This window comes from Cetorhinus maximus, chromosome 20 (assembly GCF_964194155.1).
Source record: "Cetorhinus maximus chromosome 20, sCetMax3.hap1.1, whole genome shotgun sequence".
NCBI classification, from domain to species: Eukaryota; Metazoa; Chordata; class Chondrichthyes; order Lamniformes; family Cetorhinidae; genus Cetorhinus; species Cetorhinus maximus.
In genome coordinates this window covers 50,414,770-50,434,662 of record NC_135898.1, presented here as the reverse complement: position 1 = coordinate 50,434,662, position 19,893 = coordinate 50,414,770, and the positions used below count along the sequence as shown (strand labels likewise).

General features: G+C 47.5%; 1 protein-coding gene across 1 annotated transcript in view; it reads left to right on the top strand.

Moving 5' to 3' along the window:
- eno4 (enolase 4) overlaps positions 1-19,893 on the top strand; it is a 106,749-nt gene that overhangs the window by 49,080 nt on the left and 37,776 nt on the right. Inside the window, 2 exon segments of the mRNA XM_078565198.1 lie at positions 9,411-9,550; positions 13,279-13,448. Coding sequence (XP_078421324.1) covers positions 9,411-9,550; positions 13,279-13,448 — 310 coding nt within the window.

Here is a 19,893-nt window from a genome sequence, read left to right as displayed (position 1 = left end):
CTCTCCCCCTCGCACTCACTCTCCCTCCTTTTTGCACTCACTCTCCTTCCCTCTCGCACTCACTTTCCCTCCCTCTCTCGCACTCACTCTCTTCCTCTTTCGCACACTCAATCACACTCTCTCTCTCTCTCTCACACACACTCTCACTCATATGATCTCTCTCTCACACACACGCTCTATCTCACACTCTCTCTCTCACAGTCTGTCTCTCGGTCACACACTCTCACATCACTCTCTCGCTCCCTCTCGCACTCTCTTGCTCTGTGTCGCTCTCTCTCTTGTTTTCTCTCGCCCTCTATCTTGCTCTAATTTATGCTCATTCTATCACACTCACTCTCCCTCTCTCTCACTCTCACCATCACACTCTTTCACTTTCTCTCATACACACACTGACTGTTTCTCTGTCTGTCTCTCTCAAAATCTCACTCATATGCTCTCTTTCTCACACACTCTATCGCACACACTCTCTCTCTCTCTCCCTCACTCTCACTCTCTCTCTGACTCTCTCTCACTCTCACTCTCAGTCTCTCTCATAGACCCTCTCCCTCCCTCTCACACACACATTCTCTCTCCCTCACTCTTACTCTCTCGCACCCCATCTTTCTCACACTCTGTCTCTCTCTCTCTCACACACACTCTCCTACACACACACACTCTCTATCTCTCTCTCTCTCTCTCACGATACACACACACTCTCTCTCTTACTCACGCACACTCTCTCTCACTCTCTCACACTCTCTCTCACACAGATACACACACTCTATTTCTCTCACACACACACAGACACACACACACTCTTTCTCTCATGTGCACTCTCTCTCACACAGATACACACACACACTCTCTCTCTCTCTCTCACAGACAGATACACACACGCACACTCTCTCTCTCTCTCTCTCTCTCTCTCTGATGCACACTATCTCTCACAGACGTACACTCTCACACAAAAACACACACACACTCTCTCTCACACACAGACACACACACACTCTCTCACACACACTCTCTCTCTCTCACACACAGATACACACACGCACACTCTCTCCGATGCACACTATCTCTCACAGGCGCACACTCTCTCACACTCTCACACAAAAACACACACAAACACTCTCCCTCACTCTATTCTCTCTCTCCCTGTTTCTCTCTCACACGCACACTCCCTCTCTCTCCTTCTCTCTCACACACGCACACACGCTCTCTCTCTCATATCACTCTCTCTCCCTCTCGCACTCACTCTCCCACCTTGTTGCACTCACTCTCCTTCCTTCTCGCACTCGCTCGCCCTCCTCGCGCACTCGCTCGCCCTCCCTCGCGCACTCGCTCGCCCTCCTCGGGCACTCGCTCGCCCTCCCTCGGGCACTCGCTCGCCCTCCCTCGCGCACTCGCTCGCCCTCCCTCGCGCACTCGCTCGCCCTCCCTCGCGCACTCGCCCGCCCTCCCTCGCGCACTCGCCCTCCCTCGCGCACTCGCTCGCCCTCCCTCGCGCACTCGCTCGCCCTCCTCGCGCACTCGCTCGCCCTCCCTCGCGCACTCGCTCGCCCTCCCTCGCGCACTCGCTCGCCCTCCATCGCGCACTCGCTCGCCCTCCCTCGCGCACTCGCTCGCCCTCCCTCGCGCACTCGCTCGCCCTCCCTCGCGCACTCGCTCGCCCTCCCTCGCGCACTCGCTCGCCCTCCCTCGCGCACTCGCTCAGACACACTCTCGCTCTCGCACTCACACTCGCTCTCTCACTTACATTCTCTCTCTGACACACTCTCTCACACTAACGCTCTCTCATCCTCACTCTCTCTCTCATTCTCTCTCACACATTCAGTCACTCGCTCTCTCAAACACACACACATATTCTCTCTCTTGCTCTCACCCTCTCTCCCTCTCTCGTGCTCTCTCACTCGCTCCCCTCTACCCCTCCCTCTCTCTCCCTCTCGCACACTCTCTCCCTCTCGCACACTCTCTCCCTCTCGCACACTCTCTCCTCTCGCACACTCTCTCCCTCTCGCACACTCTCTCCCTCTCGCACACTCTCTCCCTCTCGCACACTCTCTCCCTCTCGCACACTCTCTCCCTCTCGCACACTCTCTCCCTCTCGCACACTCTCTCCCTCTCGCACACTCTCTCCCTCTCGCACACTCTCTCCCTCTCGCACACTCTCTCCCTCTCGCACACTCTCTCCCTCTCGCACTCTCCCTCTCGCACTCTCCCTCCCTCGCACTCTCCCTCCCTCGCACTCTCCCTCCCTCGCACTCTCCCTCCCTCGCACTCTCCCTCCCTCGCACTCTCCCTCCCTCGCACTCTCCCTCCCTCGCACTCTCCCTCCCTCGCACTCTCCCTCCCTCGCACTCTCCCTCCCTCGCACTCTCCCTCCCTCGCACTCTCCCTCCCTCGCACTCTCCCTCCCTCGCACTCTCCCTCCCTCGCACTCTCCCTCCCTCGCACTCTCCCTCCCTCGCACTCTCCCTCCCTCGCACTCTCCCTCCCTCGCACTCTCCCTCCCTCGCACTCTCCCTCCCTCGCACTCTCCCTCCCTCGCACTCTCCCTCCCTCGCACTCTCCCTCCCTCGCACTCTCCCTCCCTCGCACTCTCCCTCCCTCGCACTCTCCCTCCCTCGCACTCTCCCTCCCTCGCACTCTCCCTCCCTCGCACTCTCCCTCCCTCGCACTCTCCCTCCCTCGCACTCTCTCTCTACCTCTCCCTCTCCCTCTCCCACTGCCACTCGCACTTCCTCTCCCTCTCGCACTCAGCCTCTCCCTCTCGCACTCAGCCTCTCCCTCTCTCGCACTCAGCCTCTCCCTCTCTCGCACTCAGCCTCTCCCTCTCTCGCACTCAGCCTCTCCCTCTCTCGCACTCAGCCTCTCCCTCTCTCGCACTCAGCCTCTCCCTCTCTCGCACTCAGCCTCTCCCTCTCTCGCACTCAGCCTCTCCCTCTCTCGCACTCAGCCTCTCCCTCTCTCGCACTCAGCCTCTCCCTCTCTCGCACTCAGCCTCTCCCTCTCTCGCACTCAGCCTCTCCCTCTCTCGCACTCAGCCTCTCCCTCTCTCGCACTCAGCCTCTCCCTCTCTCGCACTCAGCCTCTCCCTCTCTCGCACTCAGCCTCTCCCTCTCTCGCACTCAGCCTCTCCCTCTCTCGCACTCAGCCTCTCCCTCTCTCGCACTCAGCCTCTCCCTCTCTCGCACTCAGCCTCTCCCTCTCTCGCACTCAGCCTCTCCCTCTCTCGCACTCAGCCTCTCCCTCTCTCGCACTCAGCCTCTCCCTCTCTCGCACTCAGCCTCTCCCTCTCTCGCACTCAGCCTCTCCCTCTCTCGCACTCAGCCTCTCCCTCTCTCGCACTCAGCCTCTCCCTCTCTCGCACTCAGCCTCTCCCTCTCTCGCACTCAGCCTCTCCCTCTCTCGCACTCAGCCTCTCCCTCTCTCGCACACTCAGCCTCTCCCTCTCTCGCACACTCAGTCACACTCTCTCACTCATATGATCTCTGTCTCACACACACACGCTCTATCTCACACTCTGTCTCTCACTGTCTCTGTCTCTCGGTCACACACTCTCACATCACTCTCTCACTCCCTCTCGCTCCCTCTCGTGCCCAGTCCCACTCGCACTCGCACTCGCACTTCCTCTCCCTCTCGCACTCTCCATCTCGCACTCTCTCTCCCCTCGCACTCGCTCTCCCTCTCCCTCTCCCTCTCCCTCCCCCCAATCCCACTCCCACTCCCACTCACACTTCCTCTCCCTCTTGCACTCTCAATCTCACACTCTCTCTCCCTCTTGCACTCTCTCTCCCTCTCACACACTCTCTCCCTCTCGCACACTCTCTCCCTCTCGCACTCTCTCTCCCTCTCGCACTCTCTCTCCCTCCCTCTCTCGCACTCACTCTCTCCCTTTCTCGCACACTCAGTCACACTCTCTCTCTATCTTTCTCTCTCTCTCACTCTCACACACACTCTCACTCATATGATCTCTCTCTCACACATACACTCTCTATCTCACACTCTCTCTCTCACTGTCTCTGGGTCACACACTCTCACATCACTCTCTCGCTCCCTCTCGCCCCCACTCGCACTTGCACTCGCACTCCCTCTCCCTCTCGCACTCTCTCTCCCTCACACTCGCTCTCCCTCTCGCACTCCCTCTCCCTCTCCCACTCCCACTCGCACTTCATCTCCCTCTCGCACTCTCTCTCCATCTCACACTCTCTCTCCATCTCGCACTCTCTCTCCATCTCGCACTCTCTCTCCATCTCGCACTCTCTCTCCCTCACGCGCACTCTCTCACATCACACTCTCCCTCTCGCACTCACTCACCTTCCCTCTCGCACTCACTCACCTTCCCCTCTCGCACTCACTCTCCCTCCCTCTCGCACCCACTCTCCCTCCCTCTCGCACTCACTCTCCCTCCCTCTCGCACTCACTCGCCCTCCCTCGCGCACTCACTCGCCCTCCCTCGCGCACTCACTCGCCCTCCCTCGCGCACTCACTCGCCCTCCCTCGCGCACTCACTCGCCCTCCCTCGCGCACTCACTCGCCCTCCCTCGCGCACTCACTCGCCCTCCCTCGCGCACTCACTCGCCCTCCCTCGCGCACTCACTCGCCCTCCCTCGCGCACTCACTCGCCTTCCCTCGCGCACTCACCCTCCCTCCCTCTCTCGCACTCACCCTCCCTCCCTCTCTCGCACTCACCCTCCCTCCCTCTCTCGCACTCACCCTCCCTCCCTCTCTCGCACTCACCCTCCCTCCCTCTCTCGCACTCACTCTCCCTCCCTCTCTGGCACTCACCCTCCCTCCCTCTCTCGCACTCACCCTCCCTCCCTCTCTCGCACTCACCCTCCCTCCCTCTCTCGCACTCACCCTCCCTCCCTCTCTCGCACTCACCCTCCCTCCCTCTCTCGCACTCACCCTCCCTCCCTCTCTCGCACTCACCCTCCCTCCCTCTCTCGCACTCACCCTCCCTCCCTCTCTCGCACTCACCCTCCCTCTCTCGCACTCACCCTCCCTCCCTCTCTCGCACTCACCCTCCCTCCCTCTCTCGCACTCACCCTCCCTCCCTCTCTGGCACTCACCCTCCCTCCCTCTCTGGCACTCACCCTCCCTCCCTCTCTGGCACTCACCCTCCCTCCCTCTCTGGCACTCACCCTCCCTCCCTCTCTGGCACTCACCCTCCCTCCCTCTCTGGCACTCACCCTCCCTCCCTCTCTGGCACTCACTCTCCCTCCCTCTCTGGCACTCACTCTCCCTCCCTCTCTGGCACTCACTCTCCCTCCCTCTCTGGCACTCACCCTCCCTCCCTCTCTGGCACTCACCCTCCCTCCCTCTCTGGCACTCACCCTCCCTCCCTCTCTCGCACTCACCCTCCCTCCCTCTCTCGCACTCACCCTCCCTCCCTCTCTCGCACTCACCCTCCCTCCCTCTCTCGCACTCACCCTCCCTCCCTCTCTCGCACTCACCCTCCCTCCCTCTCTCGCACTCACCCTCTCCCTCTCTCGCACTCACCCTCCCTCCCTCTCTGGCACTCACCCTCCCTCCCTCTCTGGCACTCACCCTCCCTCCCTCTCTCGCACTCACCCTCCCTCCCTCTCTCGCACTCACCCTCCCTCCCTCTCTCGCACTCACCCTCCCTCCCTCTCTCGCACTCACTCTCCCTCCCTCTCGCACTCACTCTCCCTCCCTCTCGCACTCACTCTCCCTCCCTCTCGCACTCACTCTCTCTCCCTCTCGCACTCACTCTCCCTCTCTTTCAAATTGGTCACTCGAGTCATGTGACCTTCTTTCTCCACAATGACTTCCAAAAGGGATGTTTACTCAATGTCTTGAACTGGCTTTGAGTTCAGAGCTGATAATGCCCCAGACATTAGCTGTTGAAAGAATTGCCATCCATATTGTGGGTCTGGTGTCAGGAAGCCATTGTCTAGGCAGACCCAAGCAAGGTGAGCTTATCAGATGCAAATGATGTGCCTTTTGTATCCTTTTGACATGGGCCTAGACAGTCCCGGGTCTGATATGAGCCTGTTAACAGCTCTGTAGTCATAATGAGTTTTGATGTGCAAGTCACCTGGTTTTGTGATGATGAGAGGTCTGTACAATGAGGTGTGAGAAAAGAATGCTTTTGCTTTTGTAACTCCACGGGGTAGCTCACAGACAAAGAACCAATCCTGTGGTCATGTGTCTTGTAACAACCATCTTTTTGATTCAGCAGGAAATCTATTTTTAAAAATATAACAATAAGAGTAAAGTTTTGCATTTCTTTTCATGTCCCAGGGACCCAACAATTGGCTGTTTTTTTTCCATTACTTTCATTATTTGTATTATTGAAGAAAAAAATCCATTATTGTATTTTGAGCATAATTTACTTCATTTTAGCTGTTCAATATTTGGAGTTGTTTACATTTGTTTATTTGATACTTGAACGATAGGCTGGTTTGAAGGAAATAATGGGTAAATGATTTGATTAACTAAGTGTCATCAGCTGAATTTGATCATTCTGAAAATGATACAACTTGCAGATCCAGGTTTCTGAGTAGCCTGGATTGTTTGAGTTGGGGAGGGGTGAAATTTGCTCATGATTTCTAGTGAGAGCAGGGCTTGATGGTGGCATGGACATTTTCCTGGAGTATAGTTAGGGTGAAAACCACTTTCGTGGGTTTCCACCCCACCTTGCCCCCATCACAATTTTTAGGCCAGGTGGAGGTGGGGTTGGTTCTTTCATCTTCTGTTAGCAGAATTGCTATTGAAAATGTACAGAAATTATAGGAGGATTTCAAGAGGAAAATAAGACTGGTAATGAGAGAATATGGGAATTGAATGGCAGTTAATGTAAAACGTAACCAAAAAATCTTCTACTGGCATTCAAATAGTAAGCGGGTAGCAAGAACGTGGGTGAGGCCTATTAAGGACAAAAAAAACATGATATATGGTTAAAAGCACAGGGCAAGGCTAGAAGGAATGCTTAGTTTTTTGCATTGGTGTTTACTAAGGAAGAGGATGCTGGCAAAATAGCAGTGGAAGCCGAGATGGTAGAGGTAATGGATGGGGTGAAAATTGGTAGGCAGGATGTGCTGGAAAGGCTGGCCAAACTTAGGCTGGAAAAGTCAACGGGTCCAGATGATTTGCATTCCTGGTTGCTAAGGGAAGTGGAGGCGGAGATGATAGAAGGGCTTGCTATAATCTTCCAATCATCCCTAGATATGTGGAGTTGCCAGAGGATTGGAGGGTGGCAAATGTGACACCAAGAAAGGTGTAATGGCATTCCTAGTAACTTCAGGTCGGTAAGGTTGTAATAATCAGGGTAAAAAATAATAGGCACTTGGAAGGGTTTGAAGTTAATTAAGGAGAGCCAGCACAGATTTGAAAAGAGCAGATTTTGTTTGACTAATCTAATTGAATTTTTTGATGAAATAACAGAGAAGGTTGGTGTAGGGAATGTAGAGAATGTTGTCTCTATGTATTTTAAGAAAGTATTTGACAAATACCACATAAAAGGCTGGTTAACAAAATTGAGGCTCATGGATTAGGAGCGTCAGTGTCAGGTTGGAGAAAAAATGACTTAAGAACAGAAAACAGTGAGTGTGATAAATGGTTCTTTTTCAGACTGGAAGGGGGTAGATAATGGTGTTCCCCATGGTTCAGTGCTAGGTTCACTGATTTTTTTGATATAGATAAATGACTTGGATATTGGAATATAGAGTAAAATTGCAAAATTTGTCAATGATACCAAACTTAGAGGTGTGACAAACAGTGAGAATGATACCAATTAACTGCAACAGGACATAGACAGGCTAGCAAAATGGACAGGCAAGTGGCAGATGGAATTTAATCTAATGGAGAAATGTGAGTTAATACATTTTAACAGAAGGAATGCAGAGAGGCAGTATATTCTTAATGGCACAGTTCTAAAGATAGAGGACTACAAGGATTGAGTGGGAGAATGGGAATGACTGGATTGCTGTACAGACAGCCTGCATAGACTTGATGGGCCCAATGCCCTCCTGTGCCATAATGACTCTGAGTCTTTTTCAGCCTTTTTTTTCATTTTAGAATAATTTAGTAGTGTACATATGAAATTTTGATACCGGAGATATAGATAGGCTAAGTGAGTGGGCAAAGATCTGGCAAATGAAGTATAATGTGGGAAAGTGAGAAATTGTCCATAATGGCAGGAAGAATAAAAAAGAAGCATATTATCTAAATGGTGAGAGATTGCAGAGCTCTGAGATGCAGAGGGATCTGGGTGTTCTAGTGCATGAATCACAAAAGGCTAATATGCAGGTACAGCAAGTAATTAGGAAGGCTAATAGAATGTTATTGTTTATTGCGAAGGGTATTTAATGTAAAAATAGAAAAGTTATGCTTCAGTTATACAGGGCATTGGTGAGACCACATCTGGAATACTGTGTACAGTATTAGTCTCCTTATTTAAGGGAAAATGTAAATGCATTGGAAATAGTTAAGCGAATGTTTACTAGACTAACACCTGGAATCAGAAGTTTGTCTTATGAGGAAAGGCTGGACAGGCTAGGTTTGTATCCTTAGGAATTTAGTAGAGTAAGAGGCGACTTGATTGAAACATACAAGATCCTGAGGGGTCTTGACTGGGTGGATGTGGAAAGGATGTTTCCTCTTGCTGGAGAATCTAGAGCTAAGATCACTGTTTAAAAATAAGGGATCTCCCATTTAAGACAGAGATGAGGAGAATTTTTTTTTCTCTGAGGGTCGTGAGGCTTTGGAACTCCCTTCCTCAAAAGGCAATGGAAGCAGAGTATTTGAATATTTTTAAGCAGAGATAGAGAGCAAAGGGGTGAAAGGTTATCTTGATAACCTTGATAAGCAAGGAAGTGAAAGGTTATCAGGGGTAGGTGGGAATGTAGGGTTGAGGTTGTAATCAGATCAGCCATAATTTTATTGAATGGTGCAGCAGACTCAAGGAGTTGAGTGGCCTACTCCTGTTCCTAATTCATATGTTCGCATGTATATTTGTATGACTATTTGAACTATGAAAAACCTCCAGCAGTGCAATTAAATTTTGCCCTTACAAAATTGGATTGTGTAAAAAGAGCATTATGTGCCACATGAGATTGATGATGGTTTTAGGTGGAGCAACTTGAGATGATTATGAATTAAGGGTACAGCTGTACTGAAACTTTCATATTGATGTGAAACAATTTTGGGTGCATATCAACATAAAAGTGACAGTGTAACTGGAGACTAAAGGGTGCACTAAAGTGTGAGGTATAAGCCTCCACAGGATGGCCATATCACAGCAATGTATGTTGTACAGACTGAAAACTCTATCTTAAAAATATCAGTCAAGCAATATATTGGCACTAATTTAAGTGTCTTGTCTTGGGTATAATTTTGCTCTAGTATATTGGTTATAATTTGCTAATTACGCATGGTGCCAAGTCTGAACTTGATATGTGCAGTGAATACTTCCAAAGAAAATTGGAAGAAGATGAAGAGCAAAGGAAAAAAGATGCTGAAGTAGAGGAGATAACAGAGCCTGATGTATCGATTTCAACCATCACTGTTCCTATTGTATACAAGAAAAAGAAATCTATTAAAGGTTGGTGTACATTTTAATAATTTAAAAAAATATTTTTACAAACTGGTCGGTCTTGATATTAAAAATAGTTTATTGAATATTAAAAGTGAGAAATGCATCCCCAGCCCACTGCATACACGGTTGTTGTTGTTTTACAGTGATGGATTTTGTGCAAGTGCCCCACTGCCAATAGATAGGTCACTCATTAACATATTTGAATTAGGCTCTCACAGTGTGATTGGGTGCCTGATTTAAATTTAACAGTTGCTGCATGAGTTTCCCAGGGATCTGGAAACTTGGTAGAAAAAGGGAGGCAGGAGCTGCAGGTTCAGGCAGGTGAGGGAGTATGGTGCTGGAGAGCCACATACAAGTGAAACCAGCATGACCAGCAAAACTGAGTGAAGACTATGAAATCATCCCCAGTAGCAAAGAGCCAATTCCGAACACTTGTGGGTTGCAATCTTCTGGGGAGTTTCAGACCATAACTACAACCTAGAAACTGTGGGCTCCACTGGTGCTCAGATGTTGGTAGGATACCATCTCGCCAGCCCACCTCTTTTAATTCCAAGCCTTTGGGAGTAGATTGACCTTCCACCCATCTATGCTGCACAGGAAACTCATACGATCAGATCCATTGAGGTGAAGGCCTGGCGTCACTGGGTTCCTCCCGATCCTGTGCCTCTGCCATACCAGCACCAGTAGGTTTCTGTCTCAGGTATGCAGCTGCCTCCAAGGATATTCAGAGTCTTTATTTATCTTCTAGAAACCAATCAAGAAATACTAATCTCACGTATCTCAGGGATCTTGTATTAGCAAATTATTTTAATGCAGGTGCTGACAATTCCCCCACCTTCCCCTTGCAATCTCCTTTGAAACTGCTGAGACTCCCAATACATCATAGAGATTGAAAGACAAGGGAAACCTTCACAAACCTTGCATACCAACCTTTCTATCTCTTGTTAGGAACTGGAGATAGTTTAAGTAAGTTATATGTGTATTTGTGTGTGTTAGGAATGAGTTGTAGCTTTTAAGTTTAAGTTTAATTTGTGTTTCTGTGCTGGTGTTGTTAAGAAAGGGGGGAACTTGAGTTTTAGTTCCACTTTAAAAGATGCCTGCATTTTAATGAGGCTTTACCACTCTTGAGGGGACACAAGGTAGAACAAACTGTGCTGTTGCCTAGCAACAGAAGTCCAGAGAGACCCTCAGAGACAAAGGAAAACAGAACAGCAGTTTTTTAGTTCAGTAGGAGCCAGGAGAGGCTGAACACAGCAGATGGAACTGAAGAGAGAGATTTCCAAAAAGAACCGAAAGGTCCCAAAGCCAAGGAGCTAGAAAGAAAGGAGGAGTCCCAAGAAGACCACCTAGTCAAAGGAAGAACAGGAGTCTGGAAAAGATCCTGTTAAGTGAAGTTAAGAGTGAGGAGCAGAGGAATGCTCCAAGCTTAAAGGGAGAAAACTGCAGGATGTAGACTTAAAGCGAAATAGGCTTGCAAGAAGCCAGAAGATCCAAGGAAACAGCCAAAGGTTGGTAACTCCTTACTATGGGCATGTCAAGCAGTGGTATTCTGTTGGCATGGCTGAGTATCTCAGGGACAGTGCATGGAAAGCGATCCAAGGGAGAGGAACATTGGAAGGAGAGTTCAAAACCCTGGAGGTGGACCTTTGTGGAAGGCATCTGAGAGAAAGCGTCATTTAGGAGAAGATTCCAAAGTGAGTTCTTCTAGAGTGGAAAGACGGAGTTCAGTGAGACCAGTTGGTTCATGGTGTGACAAGAGTCTGCGGGGAGTCGATGAGAGATCCAGAGCATCTGTTTGGGGTGGCATCTGTCACTTTGTTTCAGAATGTGGTATGCTGACCAGAGGTCGACTATTGGCTTACATGTACTATGTTCTTTCTGTGAACATTAGAGTATAATATAGCTTTTGTAACTTGTGTTACCCTTACAAATCTGTACATATCTGTAAAGGTATAGTTGTGGATAAAGGAGTATTGTAATATAGTTCATCATCTCTTGTTTAATAAATGATTTATTCTTTTGTTAAAAGTTTATCAGCTGGCTCCTGTGACCCTGTTCAGTAACCACTGTCCACGTTTCTAAACAAAAAATAGAAGTTAGGGTCTATCAAGCCAGGTTCCACCCTGGGGATCTGGCTTGTCCAGCAGTAACATCAGCTGGGACCATGACACTCTGCAAGAGATGGATAACCTTTGAAAATCTTTAATGCAGAATTGCAGAGTGCTCTGCCATGCATATCTGCAAGCCTATGGCTAAACATTAACATGGCCAATCTAAAATCATTACATTTATTTTATACACAAGCAGATGGAGCATTTATGAACATCCTGGAATGATTTTCGCCTTGCTACTGTTTTTGGTGGAAATGGTACAGTAGTGAGATGAAAATTTTAAAAATAAACTTCCTACCATCTTTACACTTGCTGCAGTTTTGGCTCTAAAGTAGCCATCCAGGCTTCAGCCAGAAATGTACAGGGGGTTTATTAATATATTTAAATTGGGGTCCCTTGATAAACATTGAACCCTGATGCAATTTTGATGTCCAAAGGTGGAGGGCCTTTGCTGTGCAAGCTGTGCTTAATCACTCTGAACCTCCTTGAAAGGCAAGTCACTCAGACAGGGCCAGAAAGGTTTGTGGTAGCCTTTTTGGGGAAAATGCATGTTCTTCCTGTACCTCCATTAAAGTCCTACCAGCCATTGTCTGACTACTCCCCCATCACCCATTAATTATCCTCGGTGAGCTTCTGACTTAGCTCCTCAGATGGTCCACAGAATTTCTCACCTGTCACCCACCTCGCTCCCTCCGATCATCAATAAGCCTATCAATGCTCACTAACACCTGCCTCGTGATTTGGGCTGCATAAAAAGTGCACCTTTCTAGGAAAATTAATTTGGAGATGCCCTAAAACATTCAACATTAAAACACATTAAAATTTCTAGAATCAAATGAGTCAAATTGGGGAAATTAAATATCTGCAATAAAAGGTAAGAGATTTCACATAAAAATCATCATTGTCAGTTATTACAATATGGGAAGGCAAGAGATTACAAAACAAATTTTATTTAAAAAGTTATGTTGGGTATGGTGCTACAGTTGGCATCAGCACTCTTGAGTTGGGGGCAGGTGAAAATTGGTTAGAGTTCTTGCTCCCAGTCAGTATTAAGCAATTCTTGTTCAAAATGTGAGAGAGCATTTTGAGAGTATAGAACTGGTTTTGGCTGTGATGTTAAATAGCATGCTGATAGTCACTATCAAGGCTTACTTATGAGGAATGGTTAACTGGGTGAAATACTGGCAGATTCCTTTTCAGCAAGGAATTAATGTTTTCAGGAAGCAAGTGAGAAGGTAATATCAATCATTTGCCTTCTATTTAGAACTTCTATTTTTTTCCCAGAAATGCTACAGTAACCCAAATAACACCATTAAAGTTATCTCCGTATTATTGATTGAAGTCTGATTGATCTGTACTGATTGAAAGTCAGCTTTGAAATAGCTGACTTTTTTTTAATTAGAGCAACTTAAAAAGGTACTTGGCTTCCTACATACAATTATATGAAAATGATGGACAGGAAATGACCTAGTGGTTCATCTAGTCTGTCCTATGTACTTGTAGTGCCCCAAGCATCATGATACAGACACACTCTCACCACCAATAGCTGGGAAAATTTCTCCTCAATGCCAGTAGATGATCAAAATTACTCTGGGAATTCATATTTATTGTATTAAATTGCAGCCAAGAAAAGTATTACTCCAGAGAAACCCATCAAACCCCGTGAACCACCAGAACCACTTTTTCTTGGAAGTTTGGCAATTGGTGTAGTATCATTGGCGGTGGCCAAAGCTGCAGCCAGACTTCAGAATACCTCTTTGTATTTACATATTGCTTCACTCAATCAAGAAGAGGTAGGTAGACATTTAAAATATTCTTTATTAGCTTTTAAGTTTATTTAATTCATAATTACTGTGTAAATATTACAAGCTGCAACTTTGTAAAATCAAACCTGCAACTTTTAAGCAATGCAGTAGAATGGCAAAAGGCCCTATACATTGGTGTAGAGATTACATTCTCAGCTTATAAATGTTTAACTTTTGTGCCACACTTTAAATTAGTATATATTAACAATGTACTTTCTATTGATGTTTCATTTTAAAGTATCTGTGAAATTGTTTAATATTCAATGTGAATGATGCTTCAAAGGTAATGCTGCACATACCTTTAAGATTCTATTAGATCTTTGGATGGATAAGGATGAGGTAAGTGAAGACCTTGTGAAGACTGATACAAAAATGATAAGGGAAAGGAAAGTGAAGCGAATAGTGATGGCATCCTGGGGTGAAATGATAAAAGTAAAGGGAGGACAAGGCATAGTTTATAAGCATTGTAATAGGGAGCATGTATTAGCATTGTCATTAGCATGTCAACCCTAAGCAGCTCACTATCAACCATTGTAATAGTAAGTTCAGTAGAGATGAAATGTTAATAACATTGGATATTGTTTCCTAAGGGTAAGTAATATAGCAACATTGCCTGCTGAGCTAAGTGGAAGAGGAAGCTAAGACAATAACATTATTATGAGGACCCAGGCTAACATGGGAGGTTGACATGTGACGTACTAAAGAAGGAATATGAGTAATGCAAAGACTCATATATTTGCATTTATTTCACGCATTTTATCTAAGGACCCAGCAAAAAATATTACAGATTTTTTTTTTACATGTCTATAGGTAAAGGAGTTAACTTTGTAGATAAGTTACGTTTTTTAGATGTAATGGTTTTGTTCAGGAATAATGAGTTGCATATAGCTAGATGGGGAGTTAAACTGTTGATGAAAAGCGCAAGAAAAATAATTGGGATTCACTGAAGCTGTTTGGGCTAATAATTTGAGAAAAAGTAAAGGAGCAAATGTTTGAAATTAAGAGATTGCGATGGCAGTGTTTGCGGATAAAAACTAAGAATATAATGTAAGGATTAAGCTTGGGTAAGAAAATGTTTAAGGTTAAGCATAATCCTAAACCAAGCTTGTGCAACCTTTTTGCGTGGGGGGCCACATTACAATTTTTCTCACACTCGTTGTGGGGGGGGGGTTGATGAGCAAATTTTGGAAGGAAAAGAAACAAAAACAGAAAATGCTGGAAAAACTCAGCAGGTCTATCAGCATCTGTGGAAAGAAAAACAGAGTTAACGTTTTGAGTCTATATGAATCTTCTTCAGAGCTAAAGAGAAGTAAACATGTGATGAAATTTATACTGTTTAAGGTGGGGCGAAACTGGATAGAAGGCCAATGAAAAGTGGGGGCAAAGGAAAGATTGACAAAGATGTCATGAACAAAAGGAGAAAGTGGGTGTTAATGACGGTGGTAAGGGCTAAAGGAGGTGCTGATAGTGCCATTAAGGTAAGAAAGCAGAATATAATAATAGCAGGACAAGGGTAAGCACTCTGGAAAGAACAACATGAACAAGTGACAGATGGCCCTTGTGGGGGTGGGGTGAGGGAAGGGGACGGTGGTGGGGAAAAAAGATCGAAAATAGGTTAAAAGACAGGGATAAAATAATGAATAAATGAATAAAAATAAATAAAAATAAGTGGATAAAAATTTTAAAATAAAAATAAAAAAATAAAAATGAGTATTGAAAAAGGGGGTAACAAAGGGGTGAGGATAGAGGAGAGAGTTCATGGTCTGAAGTTGTTGAACTCAATGTTAAGTCCGGAAGGCTATATAGTGCCTAATCGGAAGATGAGATGCAGCTCCCCCAGTTTGTGTTGGGCTTCGCTGGAACATTGCAGCAGGCCAAGGATGGACATGAGAGCAGGATGGTGTGTTGAAATGGCAAGCAATAGGAAGGTCATCCTTGCAGACAGGCCGAAGGTGTTCCGCAAAGCGGTCACCCAGTCTCCGCTTGGTCTCGCCAATGTAGAGGAGACCGTATTGGGAGCAGGGAATGCAGTAGACCAAATTGAAGGAGGTGCAGGAGAAGTGCTGCTTTACCTGAAAGGAGTGTTTGGGCCCTTGGATGGTGAGGAGGGAGGAGGTAAAGGGGCAGGTGTTGCACCTTCTGCAATTGCATGGGAAGGTACCATGGGAGGGCACCACCACTCTCTTCCACCTGGCTGAACTTGTTCTCTCACTGAACAATTTCTTCTTAAACTTATCTCACTTTCTCCAAATAAAAGGTGTGGCTATGGGCACTCGCATGGGCCCCAGTTATGCCTGTCTTTTTATGGGGTATGTGGAACATTCCTTGTTCCAGTCCTACTCAGGCCCCCTAGCACAACTCTTTTTTTCTTCGGTATATCGATGACTGCTTCGGTGCCACTTCATGCTCTTGTCTGGACCTGGAAAAATTCATCAATTTTGCTTCCAATTTCCACCCCTCCATCACCTTCACATGGTCCACCTCTGACACTTCCCTTCCCTTCCTTGATCTCTCTGTCTCAATATCTGGTGATAGACTATCCGCCAATATTCATTACAAGCCCACCGACTCCCACAGCTACCTCAACTACAGCTCCTCACACCCTGCTCCTGTACGGACTCAATCCCTTTCTCCCAGTTCCTTCGCCTCCGTCGCATCCGTTCGGATGATGTCACTTTCCAAAACGGTGCTTCTGACCTGCCTTCCTTCTTCCTCAACTGAGGTTTCCCACCCACTGTGGTTGACAGGGCCCTCAACCGTGCCTGACCCATCTCCCACGCCTCTGCCCTCATATCTCCCTCTCCCTCCCAGAACCATGAAAGAGTCCCCGTGGTCCTCACTTTTCACCCGACCAACCTCCACATTCAAAGGATCGTCCTCCACCATTTCCGCCAACTCCAGCATGATGCCACCACCAAACACATCCTCCCTTCACCCCTCCCGTCAGCATTCCATAGGGACCATTCCCTCCGGGTCACCCTGGTGCACTCCTACATCACCCCCAACACCTCAACCCCCTCCCACGGCGCCTTCTCAAGCAATCACAGAAGGTGCAACAACAGCCACTTTGCCTCCTCCTTCCTCACAGTCCAAAGGCCCAAACGTTCCTTTCAAGTGAAGCAGCGGTCTCCTCTACATTGAAGAGACCAAACGCAGACTGGGTGACTGCTTTGCGAAACACCTTTGGTCTGTCCACAAGCATGACCCAGACCTTCCTGTTGCTTGCCATTTCAACACACCACCCTGCTCTCATGCCCACAAGGCTGTCCTTGGCCTGCTGTAATGTTACAGTGAAGCTCAACGCAAACTGAAGGAACAGTACCTCATTTTCCGATTAGGCACTTTACAGCCTTCCGGACTTAACATTGAATTCAACAACTTCAGACCATGAACTCTCTCCTCTATCCTCACCCCTTTGTTACCCCCTTTTACAATACTCTTTTTTTTATCCACTTATTTTTATTTATTTTTATTCATTGTTTTATCCCAACTTGTTTCCTTTTCTCAACCTTTTTTCCCACCACCATTCCCCTCCCCCCACCCCACCCCCACAAGGGCCTTCTGTCTCTTGTACATATTGTTCTTTCCAGAGTGCTTGGGAGCAGGGAATGCAGTAGACCAAAAAAAAACAGTTCCTTGTCCTGCTATTATCACATTCTGCTTTCTTACCTTAACGTCACCATTAGCACCTCCTTTAGCCAGTACCACCACCATTAACACCACCTTTGACCTTTTGTTTATGACACCTTTGGCAATCTCTCCTTTGCCTCCACCTATCGCTGGCCTTCTATCCAGCTACACCTGCTCCACCCTGCCTTAAACAGTATAAGTTTCATCACATTTTTACTTCTCTTTAGCTCTGAAGAAGAGCCATACAGACTCGAAACAATAACTCTGTTTTTCTCTCCACAGATGCTGTTCGACCTGCTGAGTTTTTCCAGCATTTTTTGTTTCTGTTTGATTTCCAGCACCCACAGTATTTTGCTTTTATTTGGAAGGATAAGGTTTGATACAACGTTAAACTTGAATTTTTTTTTAAAAAGCTGATGTCTGAAAAGAAACAACTTGCTAAGCAAAGAGAAAGTCCCAACAATAAATTGGCAATTTTAAAAAAATGATAAATAAAGACAACCGTTAGAATGTGAAAGGGTGAGAGTATATGTGTCCAGCTCACTTGCAGACTCAGGGTGCTCACGCACACTCACCCACTGTGAGAGTGGGTGAGAGTACTGTTAGTGTGTTGGGGTGAGGGTGAATCTGAACCCTGAATCTGAGAGTGAGCCAGATACACACCCTCCCCTCCTTCTCAATCCCCCCACCCGCCCTGTCTCTGTCTCTCTCTCTCTCACTGGTGCACACACACATGCACGCACACCCCACACACACACACGCACACCCCACACACTCAGCCACCCTCATAGTCACTCACTCATTCAGCCACCCTCATGCTCACTCACCCTCACTAAATCAGCTGGGGTGGGGGGTGGTGGTGAGTGCAGAAGGGAGACCTGAGGCTTAGCGGCACCCAAACACAGGTGATCACCAAGGGGAGTGCCGAGAACCAGGAGTATGCCTGGAGAACTGGGGGAATGAGGGGAGAATCAGGAGAACGCTTGGAGAATCAGGGTAATGAGGGGAGAACCGGTGCAACACGGCCGGAGCCAGGCCAGAGCACCAGGAACAGGGTGAAAGTGGCCGGAGGCAGGCCAAAGCACTACGAATCGGGGGAAAGCAGCCGGAGCCACGGGAAAGTGTGGTGAGTGTGCTCCAGAGTCTCTGTATCTTCACATACTAGTAATTGCCAACGTTCGCTGCTCCTCCAATCACAGCCTGTTTCTCTCCCATGTTTACTGCTGATAGGCTCGCTATTGGTGCTAAAATTAAATCTTAGTATTACAGTAGCAAGATTAACCGAATGCTATGAAGAGCTATATTGTTATAATTTGGGGCTTTTCTCTTTAGATAACAGAACTTAGAGATGACCTGATTGAGATTTGTAAAATTATGTGTTGAACAAGGTAAGGGAAGAAAGAACGGGTGAAATTTTACAAGTGAGGGGAGGCAGTTTCAGGTGCATCCAGGCACTTAAATCCCCTAAAGTGACAAAGGGTTGGGATCCTGACATCTCCCCACCCTTTTCCAAGTTTTGTTTGGGCAGGTTTGAAGGCGGGCGAGGAACCCCCATACAACTGTCAGGTAAGGCATTTAAATATTCTAATAAGCAATTAAGTTCTGTTTTATCTAAGAATTCTGGATTTAACGGGCAGTAGATCTATTTCCCAAGCTGTGTGAAACTCGCTAGTGTCATTGAGGTGAGTGCACAGTGCAGAATGCTTCTTCAGTGAAACTGAGACTGGAAAGCCTTTGACCTGTGAAACTGAAGAACTCCAGCCATTGCCAGATGAGAGGCTGCTGCTCAGAGCACTCAGAGAGTGCTTGACAGGTGATTGTCAACTTCTTGAAAGCCATTACACCTGTCTTGCACTTCACTCGCCTTCAGCTGCTCTTTCCTGTTGTCACCCTTCACTGCAGCATGGGAGCAGCTGATGCAGCTCTATCTGGCACCTCTGACAAAGATCAAGAGGAGCAACAGCAGGAGCAACATCAGCAGCAGCACGTCTCCTCAGCCACATGCTGTTCCATAAAGCAGAGGCCATGGATGTGAAGATCTAGCTCTCAGTAGACAAGATACCCCAATCTATAGCACACGGTCAGTTATCTCATCACGTGTGAGTACTTGTGCCTCAGGAGGTTCAGGTTTTCACAACAGGCCATTGCTGACAACCACTTCCTGGAATAAGACTTCCTTCCCAGTGGGCCAGGTTAGTACACATAGCCAGCGGCCATCAAGGTGGCTGCCTGTCTCTGGAGGACTACCATCTCCACCTCCACCCCTTGGCTCTCTGTCTGACCCTGAGGTTGTCAGCTCTCTTCTCCTGCAAGGAAAGCAGTGTTAGTAATGGCTTCTGTGGATATTAGGAAAGGACAATATTTGTGGAGAGTGAGACTTGGGTGCAACAGGGCAATAGGATGTGGGTGAGTGCAAGTGTTGTTTGGATGTGGATGTGACATGCCTGGAGAAAGATATATGAGTGGAGCTGTAAGATATGTTGTACTGAGGAGTGCTGAGCAGGAGAATGCTGGTTAAGTCAGTGTGTGGGGCTTGGCATCTGAAAATATTTTGCTATCACCTTTCCTGCCCTCCTGAGGTTCCGGATTTTCTTGGTTCATTGTTTCCAGGTTGGAGGGACCGCATTTCTGTGCTGATTTCCTCAGTCGCCTCCATTCATGTCTGCACGGTTGGAGAGGTCATTCTATTCTTCCAGTCCTTGAAAAAGATCACTATGTGCTGGTCCAAATGCTTCAGTCTCTATGCTGATATTTACTACAGTAGCATTTGTGGTTTGTGCTGGTTGTAGTATATTGTGTTGGA